Source organism: Capricornis sumatraensis, chromosome 17, assembly GCF_032405125.1.
Source record: "Capricornis sumatraensis isolate serow.1 chromosome 17, serow.2, whole genome shotgun sequence".
Classification (NCBI taxonomy): Eukaryota; Metazoa; Chordata; class Mammalia; order Artiodactyla; family Bovidae; genus Capricornis; species Capricornis sumatraensis.
Genome location: NC_091085.1, coordinates 78,624,114 through 78,641,012, shown reverse-complemented (window position 1 = coordinate 78,641,012; position 16,899 = coordinate 78,624,114). Strand labels below are relative to the sequence as shown.

At 63.1% G+C, this 16,899-nt stretch overlaps 3 protein-coding genes across 3 annotated transcripts; 2 read left to right on the top strand and 1 right to left on the bottom strand.

The window, feature by feature from the left end:
• Window positions 1-1,440: 1,440 nt before the first annotated feature.
• On the bottom strand, window positions 1,441-2,973 carry YDJC (YdjC chitooligosaccharide deacetylase homolog). Its single transcript, XM_068990251.1, has 5 exons — window positions 2,810-2,973; window positions 2,561-2,720; window positions 2,266-2,365; window positions 2,008-2,185; window positions 1,441-1,810 (listed from the first exon to the last, which is right to left on the bottom strand). Exons 1-5 carry the CDS (start codon window positions 2,971-2,973, stop codon window positions 1,441-1,443), a joined length of 972 nt encoding a protein of 323 aa, XP_068846352.1.
• A 2,757-nt stretch (window positions 2,974-5,730) lies between these two features.
• On the top strand, window positions 5,731-9,656 carry CCDC116 (coiled-coil domain containing 116). Its single transcript, XM_068989640.1, has 4 exons — window positions 5,731-5,802; window positions 6,450-7,007; window positions 7,128-7,718; window positions 8,874-9,656. The coding sequence occupies exons 1-4, from the start codon at window positions 5,731-5,733 to the stop codon at window positions 9,654-9,656; spliced, it is 2,004 nt and encodes a 667-aa protein (XP_068845741.1).
• A 2,862-nt stretch (window positions 9,657-12,518) lies between these two features.
• Window positions 12,519-14,341, top strand: SDF2L1 (stromal cell derived factor 2 like 1). The gene is made up of 3 exons (XM_068990098.1): window positions 12,519-12,727; window positions 13,013-13,209; window positions 13,997-14,341. Exons 1-3 carry the CDS (start codon window positions 12,541-12,543, stop codon window positions 14,276-14,278), a joined length of 666 nt encoding a protein of 221 aa, XP_068846199.1. The 5' UTR covers window positions 12,519-12,540; the 3' UTR covers window positions 14,279-14,341.
• Window positions 14,342-16,899: the final 2,558 nt, after the last annotated feature.

Below are 16,899 nucleotides of genomic sequence, written 5' to 3'. Positions count from 1 at the left end.
CGCCATCTGCCCGGGTGCTGGTCGGCGGGCGCTGTGAGCCACGCCACATGGAGGCTTTGCCCTCACGCTCAGCTGTGTCCCCTCCCACAGCAGCCCGGGCCCCACGCCTGTCCCCGTGTGTAGAGACCGTGGGCTTCTTGCGGACTGTGTCCCAGCTGCCCCGGGCCTGGTGGACCATGGGTAACGGCGAACCCCTCGTCTGGGCCATCCTGAGCACGGCAGGTTGGATGTGAGCAATGCCCCCCTGTGGGATCTGGGACCAGCCCTCCACCTCCTCATCCCTGTCGCTGAGGGCCTCTGCTCCTCCCGCTCCGGCTCCCTGGTGACGGAAGCCTCTCCCGAAGACCCTCCGGCTCCCCTGTCATCCACACTCTCTCCTGGGCCAAGGGCCACACGGCCAGTTCTTCTCAGAGCGGCAGACCCCCTCCTCTCCAGGGAGCACACACAGACACCACCCCCCCCCCCAGGGAGCAGACGCAGACCCCCGTGGGTGGGGCAGGATGAGAGGGAGGAAAGGGCCCACAGCTGGAGAAGTCAAGGTCCAAGGAAGGGTGGGGAGGAGCCTGGAACCAGAAAGAGGGGCTGGAGCCACCAGTCGGGATGGGCCCCACCCCCACGCGGTCAGTTCGTGCAGCCGGCTCTTCTGGCCCCAGTGGCCGCCTGACCCAGACTAAGACCCAGCGCGTGCGAGTGAGTGGGCAGGCAGCCTCACAGCTGTGGCCCCGTTCTCGGGGTCTGCAGAATGGGGACACCAGCGCTGTGACATGACACTCCGTGAGATAAGAAGGACCACGCAGGGCACCGCCCTCGACCCAGGCCCTGGAGCCCCACCCACAGGGCATCCACGACTCAGGAGGGACCCCAGGTGCACAGAAGACCGTCCCTCCTGGGCAAACGTAAAACACTCCTGCAGGCTTGCGGGACCTTCTCAGGCCCACCCCCTGGGGCAGTAGAGGACCGCTGACTTGGGCTTCCCCCAGAACTGTGGCCTGTGAGAGAGTCTTCCAGCCCCCACTGCCTCCCCCCGAAGAAAAGGATGAAGAGAGCCGAGGCACGGGCAGAGCCAAGGTGGGCCACACTGCTGACCGCTCCTGGGAAAGTGACCTCAGGGGCCGAGCGGCGTGCTCGCGTGTGTGGGAAGGCTCCTGGGCCTGGTTCACAGGAAACGTGCCACTTTATTAACACAGCCCCCTCTGCTCCTAGGGCCCACACAAGGATGATGCCAGTGGTGTGATGGCCCCCACGCCTGGCAGGGCCCAGGCCCAGAGGTCACGGCTGCCCCCCACAGCCAGAGCGCTTGCTTGCAGAAGCTTGGCCGCCACCCCACGCCATGAGGACCTGGGCCCAGAGGTGACAGCGTCCAGGCCCAGAAACACGGGCTCTGGGGCCGGGTTTCCTTCCTGCGCGCCAAGGACGTTAGCGCTCAGCTGTCTGCCAGGGTCACGGTGGGGAGGGCTCCAGAAGGGTTTCCCGAGCGGCTTTGCTGGGGGCCCCTTCTCTGGGCTTCTTTCGGTCTAGGTCTTCCAGGGTGCAGAGCTGCACGCCATCCCGGGCAAGCTGAGCCCGCAGTGCGGGCGCCGTGAGGACACGCAGCTCATGCAGGCGTTCCAAAGAGCAGGAGAAGGCGTCGGGGCCCTCCCCGCAGCCCCCAAGTGGAGGCACACTCGGGTAGCCGGGGTGTGCCATCAGCTCGGCCGTCACTGCCTGGCCAGTGGGCGTGCCTTCCAGGGCCCGAGTCAGTGCCGCCAGCACTCGGTGCGTGGACATGTTCCGGCCGCAGGTGCTCAAGCCCACGAAGACGTCGGTCCACCTGTGGGCGCCAGGGCAGCAGCAGCAGGACCAGAAGGCTTCGGTGGGAGGGCTAGGCCAGGGACCCCTGGCAACTGGGGCGGGGCCAACGGGGGAGGAGGCCTGACCCCCGTTGAGGTTAAGAAATGGGGAGGGGGGCACAGCCAGCCAGACGCACAGGGGTGGAGGGGGTTTCACCAGGGGGCTTGGGGGCCTTACCGAAGGCCATGGTGGACAAAGGGACCGATGGCGGCGCGGGCGTCTTGCTCCACGGCGCCGGCAAAGGCGCGCGCTGGGGCCTCCAGCCACGCGCAGCCGTCTAACCCGCGCTCCAGCGGCAGCCTAGTGAAGCGCACTCCGCAGGCCTGCAGGGCTTCGGCGAACACCCGGCACACGCCTGCGGGCGGGCCGGGCGAAGTCAGGGCGAGGCACGTGCCGCACACTCCCATCCCCGCGTGGGAGCCCAGTCCCGCGCACCTGGGAGCACGTGCACGTGCTGGTGGCCGTCCACGTGAGTAGGGTCCCTGCCCAGTAACTCCCGGAAGCGGCTCAGCTGGGCCTCCAGCTCTTCTCGCACCTGGAGGGCGAAGGTTGACAGTTACCTAGTACACGTTCGGGAGCAGCTCCCCAGGGGACCCCGTCCCGGCGCTCCGCTGCGATCGTCCCTGTGTCTGAACCAGGGAGCCATCCGGCGCCCCAGTCCACCCCGTAATGGTCCAGGGTACCCTCGCGGCGCAGCCCTGAGCGTCTTCCTGCAGCCGCACCTGCGCACCTGGGCCAAGATCACTTCTCCAGCCGCCACCGCCCGCCGGAATCCCATCTTGCCGAGGAAGAAGCCCTCGGAGCCGATCAGCGAAGAGGCGCCGTGGCGGGCCGGGCCCACGGGGCGGCCCTCGGACAGATTGGCGTGGAGGCCCGTGGGGATCTGGTGCCTGCGGGCGGAGCGCGAGCGGGGAGCATCGGCGGCGCGGACGGCGGTCCCCGAGCCCGCCCCGGACCGTGCAGGAAGGCCGCCACTCACCTGCGGGCCAGTTCAGCCGCGCTCTCGGCGGCCGAACCGTTGACCAGCAGGGACACGCTGGTCACAGCCCCGGCCAGGAAGGCTTCCACGATGCCCTCGTCGCGCCGCGGGCAGTAGCCAAAGTCGTCTGCCGTGACCACCATCCGCACGCGAAGCCGGGCCATGGTGCCTCCATCCGCTGAATGCGCGGGGCCCGAGCGCGCGGGCGGACGGTCCAGGCCCCGCCCCAGACGTCGCCCGAGGCCCCGCCCCGACGCACGCGCCCGCGCTCGGCCTTTGTTCTCGCCGCCTGCCGGTGCCCGAGGTCCCTGCAAGCCGGGTGCCCCGCCCCACCCCGAGCGCGAGACTTGCAGTGACTGCAAAAATGTTTCATATGTAAAACGGAAAAATCAAACCTGGGGAAGAAAACAAACAACCCTCTTACCCTCCCCCAAGGTCACCACCGTTCACTTTCTGGGTAGTGTCTCCTGGTATTTTTTTTCCCTCTAAGAAATACACCCAAGCTTTCTGCTCTTCCACCCCAAAGTTTTTTGGTTTGTTGTTTTGAGGAGACAATGATCACATTAGTGGCATTCCATCCTCGTAGTGTTTCTTTCCTTTTTTTTTTTTTTTGATACTATGAACTTTTTCATGTCTTTATTAGCTAACTGTATATCTTTTACAAATTGCTTATTTGTCTTTTGCTGATTTTTTGAAACGAGGCTTTTTCTTGATTTGTAAAAGCTCTGAACAAAGAGAAAGCCTGTGTACCAATGGTTTTATTTGAGAAGGCATCCGTCCCAGCTTCCATCTCTTGAGCCTTGTGCCAGGCTACAACTTTACATTTTCATGACCTCCTTTTTTCCTCTGTGATCCAGAAAAACTTTCTTTACCAATGACTTTACAGTCACCATGGCTGACAGCCAGCGTTTTCATGTGGCCAGACTGGGAGGTGCAGTACCTGAGTCCAGCCTTTGAGGTGGGGAACGTCATTCCTGCGTTAGGGTGAGGGCACTGCGGCTCAGAGAGGGCTAGTGTGTTGGCCTGTGTGACTCTGCGGGCGTCAGTGGAGCTGGGACTGCCCTCCCAAGCGCCAGCCTGTCTCTGGTCGGCTCTGGTCCCTGCACCCTGCTTGCCCTCAGGGCGGAAAGGGCAGAGCTGAGCTGGAGGATAACAGTTAACAACCCACCTCCGTGGGGGCGCAGTAAGAACTGGCGGCCTTAAAGAGTCCTTCACCAGGGCCTCGGCATAAGGACGATTGTACTCAATTTTGTTCAGTCGCTCAGTTGTGTCCGATACCTTGTGACCCCATGGACTGCAGCACGCCAGGCTTCCCTGTCCTTTACCATCTCCCAGAGTTTGCTCAAATTCATGTCCATTGAGTCGGTGATGCTTATTTAACCATCTCATCCTCTGCCGCCGCTTTCTTTTGCCCTCAACTATCAGGCTCTTTTTCAGTGAGTCAGCTTTTCCCATCAGGTGGCCAAAGAGTTTCAGCTTCAGCACCAGTTCTTCCAGCAAATATTCAAGGTTGATTTCCTTTTCGGATGAACTGGTTTGATCTCCTTGCAGTCCAAGGGACTCTCAGGAATCTCCGTCACCACAATTTGAAAGCATCAGTTCTTCGGTGCTCATCCTTCTTTATGGTGCATTTCTCACATCTGCACGTGACTACTGGAAAAGCATAGCTTTGACTAGACGGACCTTTGTCAACAAAGTGTTCAATAGTGATGACTAAATTGTGGGACTTCAATCATGCTTCTCCACTGGGAAGCTGGTCCTGGAAAGTCTAGAGGCCCTGGGGGTACTCGATTTGAAGGATGAAATTCACATTTATTGAGCACCTACTGATATTAGAAAGATCATAGATTAGGGGTGAGAACCACAGTTCCTAACTCCAGGGAGCATGATCTGATAATCCATTCACCACATGGTGTCTGTATGGACTGCATTAGGAAGAGCCTTGGGGCAGACAGGTAGGAGAGAGAGAGGAGGTCAAGCTTTACCTCAAGGTCAAGGTTTTATCAGAGTGCCAGTGTTGTAGGAAGATTAACTTCATCTCCAAACCCGTGTGAAAAGACACTCAGCTCCACTTACGGAGACGGAGCAGGCGACTAGAGGGGTTCAGTTGCCCCGGCCGGGAAACCCCGGAGCTGGGAGTTGATGCTAGTCTGTGATTTAAGAGGTGGGATTCCTTCCAGTCCGCCAGGGACAGAAGCTGGGATGTCCACACTGGGCGAGTGGAAGACAGTCCGCGAGCAGGAGCCCAGGACAACTCAGGGACCAGAGAGGAGCCGAGGAAGGTGCTTGTATCATCTTGGGGGCAGGCGGTGGCTTGGTCTCAGGCTCCCCGCTCCAGGCGGGACCAAGTCCGTAAGTGACCAGCCCGGCCTCCAGCGCAGACTAGGGATGTGGGCGGGCCAAAGCCGGAGCGTGAGGGAGGGGCCCGCCGGGCCCCGCCCCAACCATTGTGCCGCGGGAGCCGGCGAGCGAGCGGCGTGGCGCAGGCCAATCAGGACGCGGGATGCAAATGAGCAGGCCCCCTGGCGGCCCCGAGCTGCTCGGACGCCCTGCGGAGGGCTCGGACCGAAGCGGAGCGCGAGCCCAGGGGTCACCGGCTTGGTGAGTGGGTCGCCGGGGGCCCGGGTCGGACGCCGGGGCCAGGAGGACAGAGGGCGGGCGCAACCGGGCCCAGAGATGACTCTGGACACGGACGGAGCTGAGACGCCCAGGGGCTCCGAGCAGACGACCGGCCGGACCTGTGCAGGACGCGGGGTGCGGAAAGCCGGGGACCAGCGGTCCACGGGCGGACGGGGACGCCAACCCACGGAGGGCGGGGGGCACGCTCACGCCATGTCCCCGCCCGGCGCAGAGAGCAATCTGCGGTTCCACCGCGCAACCGAAGAAAGAGGAGGAGGGCAGCGGGCCCGGCCATCCGCACCATGGCCAGCTGCCGCCACCATTCGGGCTACCTGGCGGACGATGAGGCCGGCCACCCTACCTACGTGGCCCGGGTAAGTGGGGAACCCACCGTGTCCCCCAGCAGCCCATAGCCCCCCGTTTCTCGGCCCCCACGGATGTCCTCTCTGGGCCGCATAGTGACCTGTTGTCTTCAGCACTCCGCCGCCGCCCTGCTGGGCCCTGCTCACCTGTCAGGCTCTGTCCTCCTGCCCGCCCCCAACCCCCAGGGGCCTGGGAGGACCCCAGAGAGAGAGCAGAGTCTCCTGGGGACCTCTGGCTGGAGATGCAGCCGCTGCTATGGGGCGCACAGGGCTCAGGACCGCACGTGGTCTGAGGAGACCAGCAGTGGGGCAGGGCCGAGGGGTTTTGTGGTTGCCCAGTCATGCCCTGGGTGAGGGCACAAGCGGGCTTTCAGACTGCCCAGCCACGTCTTGTGTGTGTGAAGCGTACCTGTCAGGGAAGCTTCAGGGCCACCCTGAACAGATCCCCATTCTGCAAGAGAGGGACCTCAAGAGAGGGCATCGTGCCTGGAGCTGGCAGAGCCAGGGTCCAGAGCCTGGGCTGCCTGGCTCCAAAACCCCGTTCATTTTACTGCCCAGTCCCCACCCAGCTGCTGGTGCCCTAGGAGGACCCCCCAGGAACACCTTCCCCCCCACCCCATGGGGCATCCTTGCCCACTCTGACATGCCTGTCTGCTCAGGTGCAGCCACCTAAGAAGTCACTGTTCTCAGAAATGGGCCACGCCTCCAAGCCGGGCCACAGGCCACACCCGCCTTCCTCGCATGACCCCTCTGGCAGTTCAGGCCGCTGCAGAAACCCCAAGGGCCCTCGACCCTTTAAGAGCTTCCTGGATTTCCTTGTCGAGGGTCAGGTGCTGGAAAGCCTGCAGACGGTGGTGGAGGAGGCAACGGAGCGCATGGCCACCGTGAAGACCGAGGCGGGGGTGCCGCTGGTGGAAGTGCAGGACCCCGTGGAGGTGCCGCGGGGCCGGCGCCGGGCGCGGGCCCGGCCCAGCCTCAGCACCCTGCGCCGGCACCGCGCCCGGCCCGGCCTCTGCGTGGGGCGCCCCAACAATTACCCCTCACGCTCCAGTTCCATGTCCGACTCCCGCAGCAGCTGCACAGCCGCCGACTGGCCAGGATGCCACAGCCGGGACAGCGACCTGGGCTCCCGGGGCCTGGGCCGACTGCCACCCGTGTCGGACCAACTCCTGCTGGAGAAGAGCCTCAGACGGCTGCTGCAGCTGGAGAGCCGAGGGGTGAGGTCGGGGGCTGCGGACCCGGTGGAGGGCTGCGGGGCTGACCCCCGCCGGGAGCCCAGCACCAGGCCTTGCTTGGCTGCCCGCGGACGTCTCTGAGGGGCCCCCTTCTCTCTGCAGAGAGGCCTGGGGCAGCCCTCCTCCCACGGGGACTCGCTGCTGTGGGACTCGCTGGACAGCCAGACCAGCAGCCAGTGGACCGTACAGCAGCCCCTGTCGTGGTTCTCAGGCCCGCTGGGCTCCAGCTGGGACACGCACGAATCGTCAGAGCTGGGGCCCACGGAGCGCGAGCTGGGCTTCCTCAGGCGGCAGCTGAACAAGGAGATGAGATCCCTGCTGAGCCAGCCGGCGTCGTTTGAGCTGCCTGGCTACTCTGCGCTCCGCGAGCCCCATCGGACGCTGGACTTCCTGGCCGAGCACCACCTCTTCCCCGCCCTGCAGAACGTGGTCAACCGGGCCGTAGAGAAGCTCAGCGGCGCCCGCCGCCGCGACGGCGGCCCGCTCTTCCCGTCGGAATGGGAGACAGCCCGGGAGTCCGACTCCAAGGTGGCCACGCCCACGGACGGGGAGGAGCTCTACGCGTCACCGCCCACCACGGCCTCCAGCCCCCGGACCGAGCAAAGGAGCAGCAAGCCCAAGGGGCGCGGCGAGGCCAAGGAAGCCGGCTCTCCCGTGTCTGGCCCTCAAGTGGCCACCAGGCTCCGGCTGGAGGTGACAGCCACGGAAGAGCCCAAGGTTTCTCCATCCCTCCCCGAGCAGGGGGGGCTGGACCGGGACGCCAGAGTACAGACACCTTCCGTTCCCGCCTCGGAGCCCCTGAGCTCCAGCCAGCGGGCCCAGCCCTGGCGGAGCCCGCACCTCACCCCGCCCGCGCCCTGGGAGGTGGCGGAGGCGCCCTTCCGACGGACCCGCGGCGCCCCCCGGGCCTTGGTTCCGCTGGCCTCTCCCCGCCCCTCGTCCTCAAACCCCTTCTCCGTGCTCTCACCCCACACCTGTGCGCTCAGGGGCCCCTCTCCATCTCGGGCCCTGCCGGAGGGGGAGGTGACCTCCTCAAGACTGGGGCCCGGGGTTTTAGGGCCGGGTCTGCAGTGGAAGGGGTCCTATCGCCACCGCTCCTAGCCACCACTACTGTTACTGGCAGGGGGCCAGGACCCAGGTTTCTTGCCAGGCCCTTGTGGGCACCACCTGAGCCGGCGGGTGGGGGGGCAGCTATGAGCCAACAAGTGCACCCGGAGTCCGGGCCTAGCCACTGCCACGTGTTGTCAAAGATGAATAAAGGCTGTTTTTTATTCTGGGTATATTTTTTTTAACGTTTGTACGTGAGTCTCAGAGGCCCTCCCAGAATGGGGAGGGTCCTGTCCTTTGCAGACAGTGGCCTGAGTCCAGAGTAGGGCCCTGTGTCTGAGGTCTACCCTCTGTGGTCCTTGCCATCCAGGGTGGGACTCTCCAAGGGAGTCTGCCCGCTGAGAGGGCATTCCTCGGGCTGAGTGTGGAGAGAGGATGTGGGTGGCCTCACCCTGGTGGCTCCCCTGCGTGGCCCCCACCATGCTTTCACCCCATCAGGGTTCAGGCATGCTTCCCTCCTCTGAACCCCGGTGTGGGTGAGGGTCGTGCAGACCCCCGTTTGACTACGTGGGGACTGAGGTCACTGGCCCTGGGCCTGCCTGATTGGGGTGGGCAGGCACATGGGACCCCAGCCCAGCTCTCCAATGGGCCAGTGGAGCCAACCTGGTGAGGCCACACTCAGCCTGGAGCGGGCACTGTGCCCTGTGGGTGCCGTGGAGGACGCTCTGGGTGGGAGGGAAGCCAGAGGGCAGGCAGGGATGCGTGACCTGTCTCCCTCGGCCTCCCCCGCCTCCTGCGCAGAGCCCCGGCTACAAGTTCAGCAAGAAGAAGCCGCTGCCCTCCATCCTGTCCAGGTCCAGCAGTGTGTCCCAGCTCTCTGACCCCTGGCACGAGGAACTCGTCGACTACCTGAAGGATCAGGCTGTGTCCCTGCTCATCCACAAGTACAGCTTCGAGAAGAACCTCACCAACCAGCTGGGCTTCATCTCCTTCCCGGTCACCGAGGTGCTCATGGACCTCTTCCTGGGCTTCAAGAAGGTGAAGGGCTCACGCATCCGCCTGTCCTCCACGGTTGACTGGCACCGCCTGCTGCGCCGGCTGGAGGAGGCCGAGTCCAGCCGGCACTCGTCCCGGCTGGCGTTCCGGCCCCCCGACCGACCGACCTCCCAGCTCAGCACCCCTCGGCGAGGCATGGGGACCCCCGCCACACCCTCCGAGGTCTCCGCCAGGGGCCACAGGATCCGGGACAAGCCCATGGGGCCCTCCTGCCTCGACGTGAGGCCCCAGGGCTCCCGGCCCCATACCCCACAGGAGCACTCCAGGCCCCCGGAGGCCAAGCGGTTCCTGTCCCCCACCAAGGCCGGCGTGGCCTCCCATCCATCCGAGCAGACGGTGGACGTGGAGGGCCAGCAGAACACTGAGGAGGACGAAGAGGAGGAGGAGGAAGATGAGCAGGAGGAGGACGAGGAGGAAGACGTCTTTGGAGATGAGGACCAGCCCCAGAGCTCCCAGGAGCCTCCAGGGGAGGCCGCAATCAGCTCCCCCGTGGCAGGCTCTGGGGCAGGCCCCAGTGACCTCCCGTGAGGCCCCATGCGGCCTCACCAAGCACTCCGTGGCCCACTCCTCCTGCCCCCACTGGCCACTGCTGTTGCACCCGGCCTGCCCGAGCAGAGGTCAGAATGGCTGGTACCCACGAGGAGCTCTGCTGAGCCTCTCGTGGGAGCCAACAGGAAAAATAAAGCTTGTGTTGACGCAGCACGGTTTTCCTGTCGGAGATCTCAGATGTCCTTCCACACATCCGCGCCCCACCACCCAGACCCTCCCCCGGTGGGGTGAGCCCAGCCTCCCAGGGGGCAGCTGCCGGTGCCCTGAGCCCTGTGACCTCCTAGGCTCTGCTCCTGGTCCAGTCTGAATCTTCCTGGCTCTTCAAGCCTCAAAAGTGAAAGTCGCTCAGTCCTGTCCGACTCTTTGTGGCCCCATGAACTATACAGTCCGTGGAATGCTCCAGGCCAGAATACTGGAGTTGGCACCTGTTGCTTTCTCCAGGCAATCTTCCTAACCCAGGGATTGAACCCAGCAGATTCTTAACCAGCTGAGCCACCAGGGAAGCCTCTTAGGACTCATTGTCTCCACCGCTGCACAGCCCCTGGGATTATTGCTTCCCCTTCCATAGCGGGGTGGCTCTGCCAGGACACATCCACCCTCTGCTGGTCGGTCGGGCTGTGGACTGGCTGCCCCTTCCCTAGCGGCCCTGGGCAGGACAGGACAGCTCTCTCTCTCTGGAAGGGTCTGTGGACTCGGCTGGTGCCGTGGTTGGAGGGTCTCATGTCCAAGGCCCTCCCAGAGCTCCTGGCCATCCTGTGTCCGCAGCTCAGCACCCTCCTCCCCTCTGCCTTCCTAGGGCAGCCTGCTTGCTCCTATCCGGGCGTCCTCACTCTGCCCTGCCCCTGCAGCTCCAGGGACTCAGTGAGAGGCACGCTGGCTTCCCTGACTCCATCCCTGGAGTCTCTACTGCTTTCGGATCAGCAGACAGCTCTTTATTCCAAGCAGCAGTTCTGGAGTCCATGTGCTTTTTTAGGGGGGCCGTGGGGTTTTAGCTCCCTGACCAGGGATCCAACCCACGCTGCCTGCAGAAGCAGCAAGAATCGTAACCACTGGACTGCCAGGGATGGCCTCCGCTGGCCTTGGGACACTGTCTTCACCTTGCAGGGAGATTACTTGCTGTGTAATGGGAAGCCATTGGCAGCTTTCAGCAGGCACCTCGTGTGACTTGATTTATGCTTTTTAAGAAAAACCACTTTCCTGGGTGGAGAATGTCTTGGGAGAGGCCTGAGTAGCAGGGAAATCTCAGCGGTGTGGTAGATATCTGGAGGGGACATGGGGTACCTTGGTTTCGGGTGCTGACGGGGACTCAGGAGACATGCCTTCCAAGCTGTTCAGAGTCAGAGCCATCGAGATGCACTGGGGTAGATGGGAGGGGTATGGTGAAGAGAGGAATCGAAGATGAATCCCCGGTTTGGGGCTTAAAGAGCTTGTGAATTTGTGAAAAGGGTGCCATCACTCGAAATCAGAAGCCTAGGGGCAAAGCAGTGGGAAGGAGGCTGCAAGTTCTGGTCTGGCCATACTACGCTTGAGATGTTCCTTGCTGTGTCTGGATTGCACTCGAGCCCCTCTGCCTGGTTTGGAGGCCCCTCCAAGGTAGGATCTACTAAATCCAGGGCAGACAGCATTTTAGACACTGAGTGTTGAAAAGATCAAGACACCTTGTCCTACATGGAATTCCAAATAAAGACAATGTTAAGCCTGAAAACTGGGACTTCCTGGTGGCCCAGCAGTTAGAACTCCACACTTCCACCGCAGGAGGCGCCGGTTTGATCCCTGGTCAGGGAACTAACAGCCCACAAGCTGATCAGCACTGAGTCAGGGGGAATATGAAAACCGAAAACTAATCCATTGCTGTAATTTAAATGACCCTATCCTGGATTTTCTGAATGCTAAATTCTGGATGATTTAATCAAACATGAACTTTTTTTTTTTTTCCCCTCCCTGCTTTGCTGGTGCCCCAAGTGCCGAGCAGTCAGCCGATCCCTGGGCTGGGCTGAACTGAAGGGCCTGGAGTGAAGTCAAGTTTAGAATATTCCACGAATGAATAAATAAACAGCGGTGTAAGTTTCCTGCCTTACAGGACTGAGCAGACAGCTCTCTGAGAAGGCAGTGAGTCCCCAGCCTGGGACACACAGTCACCCAGGCTTGGTTTGCAGCCACTTCCCAAGGCAGCTCAGGGTCTTCGGGTGACTGCTAGCCTCTACACCACAGCTCCCTGCTGCCCTCTGCTGCCCAGTGGCCTAGTGACCATGAGATTCTGCCCTGGAAGGGCCCAGGGAATTCAGAATCCCCAGGGTCCAGGGACAGTGATGTGACGCAGTGTCAGGGGGCAGTGTTCGAGCGACTGGAGGATTAGGTCCAGGGACTGAAGGAGCATGTGACTGCGTAATCCGAGATGTGTCCACTCGTGACCACATAATCTAGTAGTCGAGCAACGTCAAGACCCTGCAGCTGTGGACCCGGGGTCCGAGGGGGACACCATCACTGAGGGCCAGGGGATCTGGGATCAGGGTGATAGGGTGAACCGAAGCCCGGCCGGCGCTAGAGTGGCGCCCTAGCCGGCAGCCGCCGGGCATCCAGCACTCCCGCGGCTTGGAGCCGCCCGGGCCTCCCCTGGATCCTCATTGGTCAGCCCTCGGAGGCGTGGACCAATCAAAACTTTCCTCGTGTCGCCAGGGCCCTCCCAGCCGCCGCTCGCCGAAGCTGGGGGCGGGCCTCTCCGGCGCGGACCCAATGGCAGCAGAGGCGGAGCGCCGTGCAGGCCGGCGATTGGCTGCTGCGGCGGGCCCTGTCGGAGTCCGGATTGGCCGGCGGCGGAGACGGAAGCGACCGCTGGCCGAGTTGCCGGAGCCCGGCCGGGGCGATGTGGAGCGCGGGCCGCGGTCGAGCTGCGGGCCCGGCGCTGCTGGGGCTACTGCTGGCCCTCTCGCTGTCGGGGGGCCGTGCCGCCAAGACCGACGCGGGGCTCGTGACCTGCGGGTCGGTGCTGAAGCTGTTCAACACGCAGCACCGGGTGCGGCTGCACTCGCACGACATCAAATACGGATCCGGTGCGCGGGCCGGGGCCGCCCGACGGCGGGCTGGGCGCTGGGTCCCCGCGGGCCAGGGGGCTGGGGGTCCTCAGGGCCGGAGGCCGGCGGTTTCGAGGGCGCGGTCGGGACGCCGTTCGGAGCGGTGGACCTCGGAGTGCGACCAGAGGCGGGCGGGGGGCGGGGAGCGGCTTGTGGAGCCGTTGGGTCCCAGGGTCGAGGTAGTCGGGAAAGCGGAGGTTGTCCGGGGCGACGGTCGGCGTTACCACGTTGACGGCCACCCCGGGGATGGGGTGTCGTCCCCAGGCAGCGGCCAGCAGTCGGTGACCGGCGTGGAGGCGTCCGACGACGCCAACAGCTACTGGCGAATCCGCGGCGACACGGAGGGAGGGTGTCCGCGCGGGTCCCCGGTGCGCTGCGGGCAAGCGGTGCGGCTGACGCACGTGCTCACCGGCAAGAACCTGCACACGCACCACTTCCCGTCGCCGCTGACCAACAACCAGGTGAGCCCCCCTGGCTTGTGAGCGCGGGGCCTGGGCACCTGCTCAGAGCCCCAGCTTTCCTCTGTGAAATGGGAGCGTCAAGTTAGAAGCGTTTGCCCGGCGCCCACTCTGGGGACAGAGAGATGACCCCCACCGGCGCCTAGCCGCTGGAGCCTTCAGCTCCGCCGGGACACTGCTGGAAGAGCCGTCTGGCTGGAGAGCTCCACTCCTGGGCGGGAGCTGGACCCAGGAGGGGGATCCACACGGCAGTTGCGGTAGAGAATGGGAAACTCCGCGGCGAGGAGGCACTCAGGCCGGCCCTGGAAGGATGAGGAGGAATCCAGGGAGGAGATGGGCGTCTTCCCAGGCCTGGGCAAGAGCCTGCCTGTGTGCGAGTTCATTGGAACTGGGAGGGCGGTGGGGCTGGAACAGAGGGAGGTCGGGGGCTTATCCAAAGAAAAGGATGAGATAATAGAACCTTGACTATCAGCCTGAGTGGCAGCCATGATGCTGAGTGAAGGTCAGAGGGTTTAAGACAGAAGGAACTGGAGGAGGAGGCAGTGGGGGGGGTCTTGACTCCTTGGGGGCCAGTGGTCGCCACCCAGGCAGGTGAGATGGGGTGTGCACGTGTTTGAAGAGCCCGTGTTGGGGGGACTCAGGGCTGGGGGGTGGTCCCAGTTGGCAGCTGTGGAAGCTGAGTCTCAGGGGGAGCTATAGGGAAGAGAGTGCCACTGCCTGGCAGGTGCCCACAGGGGCCTCAGGGCTCCCTCTGTCACGACTGCTGTCCTCACCCCCTCTGCCCCCACAGGAGGTGAGCGCCTTTGGGGAGGACGGCGAGGGGGACGACCTGGACCTGTGGACCGTGCGCTGCTCAGGGCTGCACTGGGAGCGAGAGGCTGCCGTGCGCTTCCAGCACGTGGGCACCTCCGTGTTCCTGTCGGTCACTGGCGAGCAGTACGGGAGCCCAATCCGGGGGCAGCATGAGGTGCATGGCATGGCCAGTGCCAGCGCCCACAATAAGTGGAAGGCCATGGAAGGCGTCTTCATCAAGCCCAACCCGGAGGCCTCTGGGGGCCACGATGAGCTCTGAGCGCTGTGGACCGGGGGGTGGAGGGCTGCGGGGGGCGTTGTCTGCAGACGACTCTCCGGGGAGACTTTGGCTTTGTAGGGGTTCTCAAGCGCCTTTATGATTAAAGAATGTTGGTCTGTGGTCGCACTTTGCTGTGAGCCTGGGGCTGACCTGAAGCTGCCAGCTGGTCCCACTCAGCATCTCTTGCTCAGTGTGAAAGCTCTGTCTCCAGCACGGCTGGTGGCTGAACCCATCCAGACCTCTCGGACGCTCTTCTGTGCACTCTCAACACTGCCCGGGGCCATCACAGCCCCCTCCCCCCACCCTCAGATGGCCTCCAGCTCCGTGAACCTTCCTGAGAAGGGCTAGGGTCTCAGCAGATTGCAGCAGCCCTGCTCCCTACCAGCTGGGATGGGCACAAGCTGGCCAGTCTCTCATCCCTTGAAGGGCATCCCTTCCCCTGGCAGTTGTGACAGTCTGGACCCTTGGCTTTGACCAAGCACTGGGCCAGGACTCTGCCCATCTGGTGGAGATTCTTATCGCAAGATCCCTGTCTCCGTGCAGATCGGCACCCCACACACTCAGCTGGCCCCAAACCCCGGAGGCCCTAACAGAACTTTAAAAGGTATTGCAAGGGAAGATAACCACAGAGGACTGCCGCCTGCAGACATCTGAGAAGGCTTCCTGGAAGAAGAGTCACACTTTGAGCTGTCAAAGGGTTGAAACTTGAAGGAGCAATAAATCGGCTGGCCCTTGACAGAGGACGGTAATAGCAGTTTTGCTGGTGCGTGGTGCCCTCTAGAGGTGATGGCAGAGATTACAGGCTGAAGGACTTGAGCTGCGGGGGTTAGGGGGTGCCACTTTTCCGGCAGGAGAGTAGCCCAAGGAGAGGCCGGGGGTGGCAACCAGTGGGAAGGGCCTTGGAGGAGGGTGAGCACCTGACTTCTGAGAAGTCAGTTGCCCTTAGGGCGTGAGAGGAAAGCTCTAGCCAGTTGTGAAACCTGAGAGGAAGGGAGGTCATGATTACGCCCGTTACTCCCCTGTCCCTTCCCCCAGGAGGTCCTGCTCTGCTCAGACCTTCTGAGCATCGTCTACTACCCTCCACTTCTCTCCCACCGCTCACCTGGCCTGAGACAGGCGTGCAGGCGATTTGTTGGGAAGTGAACCCAGAAAACACTGGGGAAGGAGTGGGGCTGAGAGGAACCCACAGGCAGCTGGTAGAACATGCAAGTGGGGTGGGGGGCAGTTATCCAACCAGGGTACCTTCTCTCACTGGCTGAGGGCTGCGGGGCGGCGGGATGTCCCTCTGCAGCCCTTCCCACTTGCCCTGGATTCAGCAGCCAGGACAAAGCCCTCAGGCGCTGGCGGCGAGCATCCTTTCTGTAGAGGCGAGTGCTACTGGGGTGTGGGCGCCTGCAGTGTGAACCGCACTGAAAATCCCAGGGGCGCTCCTCTGGTCTATCCCTGGCCCCACTGAGCTGTGAGAGCCCACTTCTGCCTCTGTTACCGCCCTGCCACCACACACACGTGAGGAGTGTTAGTTAACAGCGGACTCCAACAGTCCACGGGAGGAATCCTTGGGAAGGCTGAAGCTGTGAGAGCAGGTGAGGTGGCCGCAGGCGGAATGCAGGACAAGACCAAAAATTAAAACCGCAGCAGCAGCCGATCTCTCATTTATTGAAAACTAAGTGCCTGCCAGGCACTCGGCCAGCGATTTACACAGCGTCTCATTTGCTCGCGGCAACAAATCTATGAAGCACAGCACGTTCAATTATCATCTTAATTTTTCAGAGGAGGTTTACCGAAGGTTGCTAAAGATGCAAACCCAGCTCTGTGTGCCTTCCGAAACATTTGCTCTCAGGCTCTGGACTGAGCGAATAAAAGAGGAGGGGGCCCAGATGCGCAGTAGCCTAAGTACTACCCTCTCCAACACACACACACTGCAGCTGTGTGAGGGCCGGCGGCGCCATGTCCATCCTCCCGGGTCATCAGCCCCCCGGGAAGCACTGAACGACTGCTTATCCACGATCACGCAGGGACCCGAGTGGCGCCCCCTTCCCTGTGCCTTCCACGGATCCGCAAGGCTCCGGGGGGCGGGGTGGGGGTGGGCTCCAAGACCTTGTCCCGCACACAGCCCAGGCCCGCCCGGTGGTTTCAGAAAGATCTCATTCGGTTCAAGTCCGGCGATGCGGTGTGGTTGAGCGGGGAGGGGGTTACCCCAGCCACGAAGCCCACCGCAGCCGAGCACGCCACCGGGGAGGCACCGGGAGCAATCCCAGTACGCCAGACGGGGCGACCTGCAGCCGCGCCGGCTTAGGTTTGAGCGCGCGCGCGCGCGGGTCGGGACATTTTCCTCCGGTCGTAGCCCCCTCCGTAGCGGGTCTGGCCGCGCGCCCGGCGCCCCCCACCGGGCTTCTAAGCGCCTCGCCCCGGCGGCGATGAAAACTCGCGGAGACTGGAGCTGCGAAAAGGCGGGCAAAGTTCCCTTTGATAACTTATGAATGGGGAGGCAGTGTTCTCAGAACTCATTGTTAAAACCGCGGAGCCGTAGCCTCGGTCCGCGCGCGACCAATCAGGGCCCGCAGGCTATTTTGAAATCGCTCCGGCCCCAGCCAACGAGCGCACGGGGGGCGGAGCCTTCG